This window comes from Monoraphidium neglectum, assembly GCF_000611645.1.
Source record: "Monoraphidium neglectum strain SAG 48.87 unplaced genomic scaffold scaffold02101, whole genome shotgun sequence".
NCBI classification, from domain to species: domain Eukaryota; kingdom Viridiplantae; phylum Chlorophyta; class Chlorophyceae; order Sphaeropleales; family Selenastraceae; genus Monoraphidium; species Monoraphidium neglectum.
The window spans coordinates 1-10463 of record NW_014011527.1 but is presented as its reverse complement, the minus strand read 5'-3'; the positions used below and the strand labels follow the sequence as shown (position 1 = coordinate 10463).

At 67.1% G+C, this 10463-nt stretch overlaps 6 protein-coding genes across 6 annotated transcripts; 2 read left to right on the top strand and 4 right to left on the bottom strand.

The window, feature by feature from the left end:
• Positions 1 to 28: 28 nt before the first annotated feature.
• On the top strand, positions 29 to 301 carry MNEG_9889 (hypothetical protein; the record flags this gene model as incomplete). The annotated part of the gene is made up of 1 exon (XM_014041644.1): positions 29 to 301. A coding segment is annotated over one exon (273 nt), but the record flags the coding sequence as incomplete, so codon positions are not given.
• A 387-nt stretch (positions 302 to 688) lies between these two features.
• On the bottom strand, positions 689 to 3218 carry MNEG_9888 (hypothetical protein; the record flags this gene model as incomplete). The annotated part of the gene is made up of 5 exons (XM_014041643.1): positions 689 to 1093; positions 1539 to 1621; positions 2087 to 2186; positions 2623 to 2751; positions 2985 to 3218. The coding sequence occupies 5 exons, from the start codon at positions 3216 to 3218 to the stop codon at positions 689 to 691; spliced, it is 951 nt and encodes a 316-aa protein (XP_013897097.1).
• Positions 3219 to 3506: 288 nt separating this feature from the next.
• Positions 3507 to 4818, bottom strand: MNEG_9887 (hypothetical protein; the record flags this gene model as incomplete). The annotated part of the gene is made up of 4 exons (XM_014041642.1): positions 3507 to 3546; positions 4038 to 4090; positions 4484 to 4678; positions 4756 to 4818. The coding sequence occupies 4 exons, from the start codon at positions 4816 to 4818 to the stop codon at positions 3507 to 3509; spliced, it is 351 nt and encodes a 116-aa protein (XP_013897096.1).
• Positions 4819 to 5462: 644 nt separating this feature from the next.
• On the top strand, positions 5463 to 6910 carry MNEG_9886 (hypothetical protein; the record flags this gene model as incomplete). The annotated part of the gene is made up of 4 exons (XM_014041641.1): positions 5463 to 5471; positions 5616 to 5736; positions 6000 to 6583; positions 6749 to 6910. 4 exons carry the CDS (start codon positions 5463 to 5465, stop codon positions 6908 to 6910), a joined length of 876 nt encoding a protein of 291 aa, XP_013897095.1.
• Positions 6911 to 8559: 1649 nt separating this feature from the next.
• Positions 8560 to 9083, bottom strand: MNEG_9885 (RNA-binding protein 1; the record flags this gene model as incomplete). Its single annotated transcript, XM_014041640.1, has 3 exons — positions 8560 to 8624; positions 8835 to 8892; positions 9018 to 9083. 3 exons carry the CDS (start codon positions 9081 to 9083, stop codon positions 8560 to 8562), a joined length of 189 nt encoding a protein of 62 aa, XP_013897094.1.
• Positions 9084 to 10246: 1163 nt separating this feature from the next.
• Positions 10247 to 10443, bottom strand: MNEG_9884 (hypothetical protein; the record flags this gene model as incomplete). The annotated part of the gene is made up of 1 exon (XM_014041639.1): positions 10247 to 10443. A coding segment is annotated over one exon (197 nt), but the record flags the coding sequence as incomplete, so codon positions are not given.
• Between the last annotated feature and the right edge of the window lie 20 nt (positions 10444 to 10463).

Here is a 10463-nt window from a genome sequence, read left to right as displayed (position 1 = left end):
CCTTAAAACAACCACCAACCCCCCAAAGGCCGAGGATGCGGAGGACATTGACATCCTGGACGACGTGCTGCTGCTCAGCGACGAACGCCAGGGCGCAGCGCTGACCTCGGCCGGCGCGGCGCGCGAGCTGGGGGACGGCGGCGGCGCCGGCAGCGACGGCGAGGGCGACGGCGCGGCGGAGGGGCTGGACCAGTTCTTGGTGGGCGTGCTGCCGGGCGGCGGCGGGGGCGGCGGCGCGGAGGCGGAGGGTTTCGCGGAGGAGATGCTGGGGGAAGACCTCGGGGACGATGACGTGGCCTGAAATCTCTGTTGAAATCTCGGAAGGCGCGCGGGCACACCCCCAGATCTGTGGTCCGAGGTTCGGCTGGGCGCGCGGGGCGCGCAGCCCCCCGCTCTGCTCGGCGGGCACGGGCACGGCGTCCGGCGTCAGGCCCCGGGCCCCACTCAGTTGCGCCATGCCTCCTGCCGGTGTGGCAACCGCCCCGCAACTTTTTTCGGTACGGGGTGTTGCGAGCACCGCAGCCCCTTTTTTAATACCCGTGCTTTTGCGTGGCTGCTCAACTGCCCGAGTAGGGAAGAAAACCGGGTAACTAAGCTTACAAACCCTAATCTGCACCGCGCGCCAGCCCTCTGCACTATCAGCGTGCGCCTCTGTAAGCCAACAGCCCTCGGCCCCCGCCTCGGAACCTCACAGCTCCGCCCCGCCGCCGCCGCCGCCTGCCAGCTTTGAAGACAGCGACCTGATCAGCCGCCCCGCCGCGCCCGCCGCGCCGGCCACCGCCTCGCCCGCCTTCGCCGCCGCCCCCCTCGCGGCCGCCGCCGCCGCCGTGGCCCCCTCCTGCAGCCTCCCTGCCAGCCCCTCCACCCCGCCGCCGCCGCCCTTTCCGCCGCCACTGAGCGCCTCCTCTAGCCTGCTCCCCTCCCCAAACTCCCCCGCCGCCGCCCGCCCCTGCAGCTGCTCCATCTGCCGCTTGATCTCGTCGCGGCTGTACATCTGCCCGCCCATGCCCGACGCCGCCAGCGATGACATCACCTTCTCCCGCTGCGCCTCGTCAGCGCTCAGCTCCTCGAATTCAGGGCCGGCGGCGCGGTCCTGTCGAAATGATGCGGCGGTTTTATTTCCGTCGGCGGTGAGCCACAGATAGGGGTGGATTCCGTTGGCTTGGCACCAAAGCGTTTTGCCACCCCGCCGGCTGGCGGATCAGCAAAACATGCCATGAGGGTGTGTGGTGTCGAGCGGCACAGGGGCTACGTTGCCAGGCAGGGATGGTCATGCGCGTGAACAGCGGGAGCGTGTGGGCGGCACGGTTGGCTGGCGCACCCGCGGGGCTGCCCTGAGGAGCCTAGCCCCACGGCAGGGGCCCACAAGGCCCCCTTTTGGGGCCGCCTGGCCGCCCCTGGCGGCCCCTGGCATCAGGGGTCTGGTGTTTTTGACCCCGAGGGCAGGGCTGGCGCGTTGGCCCCCTTCCGGGGCTCTGATTGTACGGCCGAGGTCGCGGCCCCCTGACGCAGGGCGGCGGAGCCGCGGACGCCCGCACCTCCGGCACGGGCGGCGGCTTCTTGCTGCAGGCGCCGCTCATGTCGTAGCAGGCCAGCTGGGTCAGCTGCGTGCGCGACTTGCCTGCGCGTGCGGGCCCGGCGTCGGCGAGCGGGTGACGGCGAATCAGTGGTGTGCTCGGACGGGCAAAGATGCGCGCTTACTGGGCTGGGGTGGAGGCATGGACTGCCCAGGAACCTCCAGCCCAGGCTGCCTTTGTGGAGGTCCCACCACCGCCCCCAAGGCGCCTCTGCTTGCCAATCCTCATCCCCTGCCTCTCCTCGCATCTCTGTCCTCCCGGAGCGCGCTCGTGTCCTCCCGTTGACCCTCCCTGGCCCCCTTCGGGGCCTATCCCATATGCATTTAAGGCCCATGTGACACTACGAGCTCCGCCCATAAAAAATCTCGACGTGCCCGCCCAAAAGCGAATGAAGCGATCCAACCCATCCCTGCTTGCAGCCTAGCCCAGCCCCTGTGAAATGGTTCAGGGTCCAGGACTATGCCCCTAGGGTGAACCCTGAACCCTGATTCTGAAACCCTGGCTCTCACCCTTGTAGAGGGCCTCTGACAGGTCTGACAGGTCCAGGGCCTCGCTCACGTCAACACAGGCCCGCGCCACAGTGGACGTCTCACTGGTGTGCCTGCCCACCTGCAGGCGCAAAGCAAAAGATCATTTACGGGAGGAGAGGGGAGGGGAGGGCGGGTGTGTGCTGCGAAGCTGGTAGCCGCCGCGCGGAGACTTGGCCACGACCAGCGTCCCGGACCGCGGCGTCGGCGCCGGCACGGGTTGCTGGGCTGCCGCCGGACCAGCACCCTACTTTTGTACGCGGCCGTGCGCACACACAGCAACCCGTCCGCCCCTGCCCCCAAACACCCGAGCAAACAAAGGACAGGAGCACGAAAGTTCTATATGCCTGTGCCCGTGTTGCAAGACACACGTCACAGCAGGCACGACACCACTTGCCCCTTACATGCACGCACGGATGCAAGCGCGCACACGCACGCAAGCACACTCATCACTGAACACACACACACACACACACACACACACACACACTTACACACACACTCATGCACTTGTGCACCTTGCCCATGTCCTTGAGCTCTATCGTATCTCCCTCCTCCACCATGTCGATCTGCCTGATCCACTCCCCCTCGGGACCCTTCACATTGCACAGCCCCTCGAGCTTGTCGATGACGTCACCCTCCTCCAGCTGCCACCCGGTTCAAACCGCGGGGTCGGGCGCAGGCGGGGAGGGGGGGATCGAGCGCGAGGGCGGTCAGAGGGTACCCAGGAAGGGGAGGAAGGTTGGACGCTTCGACATCAGCGCGTCGTGGGGGCGAGGCGGGCGGCCGCCGCCAGTTGGGGCCGGCGCGCTGGGCTGGGTTGCGCTTCAGGGGGCAGAGCGGCCCCTCAGCTGCAGTTGGTGCGGACCGAGGCGCACACCTTCTTGCCCGGCTTGAGCTCCTCGCGCAGCTTCCGCACGGTGCGCATCGACTGCCTCACAAAGAGCTGGCACACGCTGCACTTTATGAACTGGATGTCAGAGCGCACCGCGGGCGGCAGGTCCTTCTGCCCGCCTGCGCCCGGCATGTCGAATTGCGCCCGGCAGCTCGCCGCCACCACTAGCAGCAGGCAGGCGACGAGGCCCACGCGTGGGGCAGAAGCTTCATATCGCATGGCGCCCTACTCCTTGACCTCGTTACACGGTGTCCCGGCTGGGATCTCGAAGGTATGATCTCGAAGCTTTGCGATGATCGAGACCGTGTAAGTGAACAAATTGCATGGCAGAACCATATTGAGATGTCGGTCATGCGTTTCAAGCTGGCCAAGTGGCTGGACTTGACAAGGGGTGAAGGCTTGCTAGCCATGGCCTTTTTCGGTGGGCCCATGGCAGTACATGCCTGGCGCTTTACTGCCATACCCTGTGCAGCCTGATGCAAACAGTCCCTGGCTCAGCAGCCCTGGCTATTGCAGCTGACTCTGCAGCACAAACAGCTGAGCCACCCTGGGCGGAGGACCGAGTACTGTCAGTGGCACAGCGAATACTGCGTTACAAACGCAGGGGCATACATTTGAAAGGGCCACCGCCCGGACCGCACTCTCGCCCTGTACGTACGCCTGCGACATGCGCGCCGTTTCGGCGCGGGTGCCGCGGGCTGCTGGGCGACGGCGCGTCTGCTTGGGGCGCCCGGCCGCCCCGCTCCCAGCTGTGCGCAGTGGGGCGCTGGACCGTGCCGCTGCCTGCTGCGCCTGCGGGCTGGGATTGCCTCTGCAGCTGTGCACCCGCCGTCCTCATCACAGGTGCGAGGAAATCTGAGGAGAACGATTCAAGGAAAAAAAGCAGCGGGGGGAGGTACCGTGTGATGGGGGTTTGGACAAAAAGGCTTGGCATCGGCCACTTCCCCTTTACACGCATGCGCATGAAAACGTAGCCTCGTGATCGAGGCCCCCTGCATGCGCGCGCTGCTGCCGCATGCGCGGGTCGGCTCTACCCACCACAACTCGTCCTTCTTCCCTGCGACCAGCTCCTGCGCCTTGGCAATGTACTCCTGTGTTGCACGTGCGCGGGAGGGAGGTGAAAGGTGACGGGGACGGAAGGGCGAGGGGGACCGCCCGCGCACGGAGAGCTGTTTTTCGGCCCAAGGCGCCGCCGTCGCGCATAATGCCCCCGGCACTCCTGCCACGTGGGTGCAGCCGGCGTCTGCACGGGGTTTGCCCGACGAGCAGTGGCGCGTGCTGCCCCCCAGGCCGTTAGGTCGATGACGTCATCCAGGCAATGCCCCACCCAAGCCTCACGCCTGTAATGGCAGCACGGCGGGTGCGACTGGGAGCCTGCTCAGCCCAAGGGCGGCTCGACCCGCGCTTGTGTGAGGATTCAGGGGGCCCAGCTGCGCGTCGGGGCCCGGTGTGCAACAGCAGGGCGCGGCACAGTGCCGCCGCACCTTGGCAACGTCCTGGGCCTGGCCCGCGTACTTGTTGGCCAGCTCCTGGGCAGTGTTGAAATACTCCAGTGCCAGGGCCTTGTAATGGGCCAGGGGGTCGGCCTCGGAGGGAGCCACGGCGGGCTTGGACGGCGTGGCGACGTCCTCGGAGGCGTCGACAAACACCTGCTCCTCCGAGACCGCACCTTCCTCTGACTGCGAGCGCACCAAAGGGGCACACACTACCAGGAGCGCCAGCAGGGCAAGCGCAATCCATGCCCTGTAGATCGCACCATGAGGCGGGGGTATCGGATGGGCACCATGCAGAATCGCGGGGCAAACGGGGCGAGTGTCATTGAAGTTACAGGGCATTTCGGGCGGTAAGACGTGGCCCCAGCGAAGCACAATGAAAGCTCGTTGTGATCCGTTGCCGAAGCCCACCGGGAAGCAGCCATGGTTCTGAGATGTAGCAGGTCGTTTTCCAACCGCTTCGTCGTTCCTCAAGACGGGCTGGCCAGGATGAGCACAAGCAAGGGCAGGCAAACAAGATCGGACAGAGAAAGCAGAGCAAGGAGATGTGAGCCCTGCAAATGTGCAAGGTGAATGTGAGTGTGGGTGAACGGCGCCATGTGGCGATCAGAGACAGCATGTCTCTCCCGTTGGTCCCCCATGTCGTCACTCGGAGTGGGGTGAGCGAGTGAGCGCGCAATCGAACATGTGCAGGCGCCCTGTCGCGGCTTGTGATGAAGCTGTGGTTTATATTGCCATATCAGCCCGCGCACAAACGATACTAGCAACTCAGATCACTCAATACACTGTCTGCTTACTCGCTGTGCGCTAACTTATCCACATATTGGAGAAACAGTCGATACCAATTTGTCCTTGTGCGGCGAGACGGCGGTTGTGCACGCATCGCCCGTTCGAAGTGCTGCGTCGCCGACGCAAGGCCAGAGCGCCGCTGCCGCTGTTGCTCGCTGCTTACGGCCGGGCAGAAGCCAAAATGACGGAAGTGAGCATTTGAAAATCTCAACGGCCTGTGCGTGTGCATCGTCCATGCCTAGGATGTCGCGAGGCAGCTGTCCGCGCGCGCGCACATGCCCGCCTTACCCGCTGGGCTCCCTTGCCCGCGCCCCACCGCACGCCCGCCCCGCAGAAATGGAAGTCGGCGCAGACCATGCACTACTGCGAGCTGTGCAGGTGCTGGCTGAACGACAGCAAGCAGTCGATGCTCAACCACGAGCGCGGCGCCAAGCACCAAGAAAACCTGGCACGCAGTGAGTATGCACCCCCGCGGCGGGGGCGGGGATCAGAGCAAGCCAAGCGGGGTGCCCCCAGAAAGCGCCGCGGGCAGGCGCCGCTACTGCAGCCGGGGCTCGAGGGCGGCTGCTCCCCCGACAGCACAGATGCGCAGCGCCCACCCCTCGCTGGGGCAAGCACGGGGCGCGCACGAACCCACCCCCCCGCCCGCGTGCGCGGTTGCATCCGGAACCGACCTGACCGCCCCCATCTTGACGTGCGACCGCCTCGTCCTCCGCAGAGCTGCGGGAGATGGCCAAGAAGGCCGACGCGGACAAGCTGGCGGCCAAGCAGCTCGAGGCGGCGATGGGCGGCATCGAGGCAGCGGCCGCGGCCGCGTACGCAAAGGACGCCGCGGCGGCCGAGGAGGCGGAGCGGCGCGCGCGCGCCGCGGCGGCGGCGGCGGCGGGGTCGTGGGAGTGGGACCAGGGGTCTAATTATTACTATAACGAACAACACCGGTGGTACTACGACCCCAAGACTAAATGGTACTACGGCGGAGAGCCGGTGGCGTGGGCGCAGGACCCGCCCACGGCGTCGCTGCCGGCCGCGGCGCGCTTTGGCCGCGCGCCGCACGTCGGCGGCCCGGAGCCGCCGTTTGACCCGGCGCGGGCCAAGGCCGCGGCGGCGGGCGGCAGCAGCAGCGGAGCCGGCGGCGGCGCGGGAGTGGCGTTCACAACGGTGAAGAAGGTCGTGGCGCTGCCGCAGCACCCGCAGGCGCTGATAGGCGGGCACCAGATGCACCACGTCGGCGGCAAGATTGGGGGCGCCAAGGGCGTGGGCGGCGGCAGCGGAGAGGGCGGCGACGAGGACGGCAGCGGCAAGGTGCGCGCGCGGCTGGCGGAGCTGTTTACATGCCGCATGGTGTGTGGGGGGGGGGGGGGCGAGCATTGCTATGGTTCCGCCACAAAAACTCAACATGACCATCAATGCACCACTGACCGCCCGTCGCCCCCTTGTCACTGCCGTGATGTGCGTCAACGCCCGCAGCGCAAGCGAGACGGCGCGGCCGTGGCGGCTGCTGGCGCTGCAAAGGGCGGTGCAGCGGGCGGCAAGCCGGCAGACCCCGCGGAGGCCGCCGCGCTCGCGCGGCGCGAGGCGGCGCGGCAGCGGGTGCAGCAGCGAACGCAGCAGTCGTTCGGCCTGTCATGATTGTAGTTGACGCCATTTTCTGTAACTTGCAAGCTGCCAGTGCAACACGCCGGGGGACAGATGTTCTTCCTCAAATTACAGGTGACAGAGGTGATGTGCGATGCTGCCAAGCACAAGAAATCACGAATGCGAACACGCGGACTGCAGCGTAGCAGAGTAGAATGGGCCCCAACCACACAGCAAAGCGGGGCGGCACAACGCACATGTTCCACCAAGCATTCAGTGGGGGAAGCCCATCAGGCCTCCCATTGAGGCCTCTGCCGCGCCACGCCCCAGATCGAGCCAAATGCGGCCTACTCCCAAGACGGCGGCGCCGCCTCAAACGCGGCTCAGTCCCTGGGCGGGCTCCTGTCGCCGCCCCGCGCCGGGGGCGGGCTCCTCTCCCGCTCGCGGCCGTGGTCAGCCCTGGGGCTCCTCTCGCGCTCGGCGGCGCGCGCCGGGGGAGGGGAGCGGTCGCGGCGCGGGGGCGAGCGCTCGGCCCTGTCGCGCGACAGGCTGCGGCGCCCGCGCGGGCTGGGCGAGCGGCGGCGAGGGACGGGGCTGGGGGAGCGGCGGCGCGGGACGGGGCTGCGGCTGCGGCCACGGTAGCCACCGCCGCCGCCACCGCCGCGGTCGCCGCCACCCCCGCCTCCGCCCCTGTAGCTGCGGCAGTCGCGGGCGATGTGCCCCAGCTCCCCGCACTCGTAGCACCTAGAGGAAAACAGTGACGGGGATGCTCAGCCAGGGTAGCATGAGGCGGGGCAAGCCTGACGTGCAATCTTTGCAAGCGGCTCTTTGCGAGTGGTGCTACAAGCAGACAGCAGCATCGCATGCCAAGAGAGGCAGTTTACACCATCTGAATGAGGGTAGGCACATTCAAACAGACATGCAGAGCGCACGCATGGCCCCACCTGATCTCGCCGCGGCCGCCGCCGCCGCCGAAGCCCCCCCTCCCGCCACCAAAGCCGCCCCTACCACCACCGCCGCCGCCGCCGCCTGCGCCGCGGGAGAACTCGACCCTCCAGCCCTGGTGCCCTGCAGATTTAAAACAGAGCCGGCGGCCGGAGTCGGTGGTGGCGAGAACGCAGGGGGCACGCGGGGGCGCCGTTGCTCTCTCGGAGTTCTGGCTGGCTTTCGGGGTCCAGGCCGGCTTGGAGCGTGGCGGAAAACGGCCGAGCCGTGTGGGAGGCAGAGTTGTGACGCGACCTCGAGACGTGTGGCGGCTTTCAGGAGGCGGGAGGCGATGAGCTTTGGCCAGGCGAAAACCGGGGCCACAGACGAGGAGCGAAGTGACGATGCGTGGAGGCACTTTGTGGGCGGTCGGCCAAACGGCTGCTGGCGACTGGAACGTTGGTCCCCGTTCGGTGTCCGCCCACAATGAGGAGTGCGCTGGCGGCTGCCACTCCCCTCCCGCTCGCTTGGCTGTAGCGCCGACTTTTCAGGGGCCGAGACGTGACGGGCAGACGGCGAGGCGCTCGGCTGGCGGGCGGACTGGCGGCGCCCCCACGGCGCGGAGCGGCGCGGCTTGGCGTGGCGAGGCGAGGCGCCGCGGTCGTGGGGCGATCAACACGCGTGGAGGAGAAGGCGAACGTTCCCGGCAGGAGGCGGAGGGGCGACGCATGGCGGGGCGTGGCGGGGCAGGGGCGAAGAGGAGGGGATGTCGGGCCCCATCACACACCGTCGAGGTTCTTCACGGCGTCTTCGGCGTCACGGCTATCCTCAAACTCGACGAAAGCTGTTGAAGAAGGATTGGAGGGGCGCATGGGGGCCGGCAGGATGGGTATTTAAAGGGGGGGGTTGCTCGCTTAGCAGGGCATGCTACACATGGGGCTAAGGTGCAGCATGCGCCATGCATGGGGGTGAAGCAGCATGCACATGCGAGCAGGGGGAGGGGGCCGGAGCGGTGCATGGCAAGAGCGCAGGTGTGTGGCGGCGGCGCGCTCACCAAAGCCCGGGGGCTTCCTGGCGACCCAGACGTTGCGGAGGCGGCCATAGCGGGCAAACTGCGAGAAGGGGAGCGCACGACAGTTCGTCAGCGGTGCCTCGCGAGTCCTGGCGGCGCAGGATACAGCATTTGCGGGGCCGCAGCGGCCACATCAAACGGGCATACAGGGCTCCATGCGCTCACCGAATCCTCAAGCTCGCGCTCGCTGATGTCAGGGGCCAGCTGGCCGATGTAGATGCGCTGGGCCATGGTTGCTGGGAGCGCAAGAGGCCATGGGGAGAGGCGGCGCATGTCAAGAAGTGGTGCGTAGAGGGGAGCTCGAGGTCAAGTGGTGCATATCCAGGCCTCTGATGGGGTCCGCACGGCTCAGAGCGCGGCCTGCCGCTGCCCTCAACAAGGCCTTCCCGCGCGGTTGGATGGGGGCCCTCCGGCGACGCCTGCCCCTACATGCTCACCAAAAGTAGATAGATGAGACACAGGGCCGAAGCCTGGCCTCTTGGTGGGCTCAAAAAGACCCCGGGGTGATCTGTCGCCTTGGTCGGCTGGCGGCCTGAGCTGGTGTGTGAACCGCAGCTGATCAGTGTACAGAAGTTGATATGAAACAAGCAACTGAGGGGGTCGAGGAGAAAGTGGCAGAAGCAGCTGGCAACGTGATGCCGCAGCTGCTCATTCTCGGTTGGCTGCTACCTGGCTGCTACCAGTAAGCTTCTCTGCCCACCTCTCCTAGCCCCAGCCCAGCTCGCGCCCACCTTTCCCACAGGCAAGGGCCACAAAACAGGCGTGAGTGCTCTTACCTGCGTGCTGGCTGCGACGCCTGCGCCCTGCAGCGAACAAAGCAGGGGCGCAGCATGTGGCCTTCTGTAGCCCCAGCCGCTGCGCATCCCCGCAATGGTTGGCTCAAAGGCAAGTGTTCCGTGCGTTTTGTACGTTGTTACCTTGTCCTATACATGTGGAGCTAAGAATACGGACTCGACTGCCGCGGGAGGATCACCTACGACCCCAGCACCAGCGCCAGCGCTCTCGGCCGCTCTACTTGTCCGCTCGCTCAATAGCACGCACCCACGCCTGGAAACCTGGGCGCGCAACAAAAAGGACACAACACAGATCCAGAAACGCCCAATTTCGGGGGGTGGGCTGCAACAAACACGATGGCTGCAATCCACACGGGGACATGCGTGGCGCTGTGCGCACGCGCGGCCCACCTCCGCTCACAGGCGCGGGGGCGGCTCGCACTCACGCAATCAGAACTCTGTCCCCTGACCTCCTTCGCGCCAACATACTACCCCGCACCGCCACGCCGCGCTGCCGCGGCCCCCGCCGCCCCCGGTGCCTACGCCAGCGGCCCCGGCCGCCCTGCCGCCACGCCCGCCGCCCGCGGGGCGCCCCGGCCGCGCCTTGCGGCGCGAGGCGCCTCAGGCGGCGGGCTTCCGCACGAGGAAGAAGTACAGGGGTGTGTAGATCCCCTGCTTGCCGCCCGCGACAAGGCCGTCTGCCGCGCGCTCCAGCATGGACGCGACCTCCAGGCTGCCCTTAGGTGCGAAGCCGGTGGCCTCGAGGCCGCGCACGAGGTAGTGGGTGACGAGGCGGCCCGCCTTGGTGGTGCGGAAGTCTGGGGGGGCGGGGGTGGGG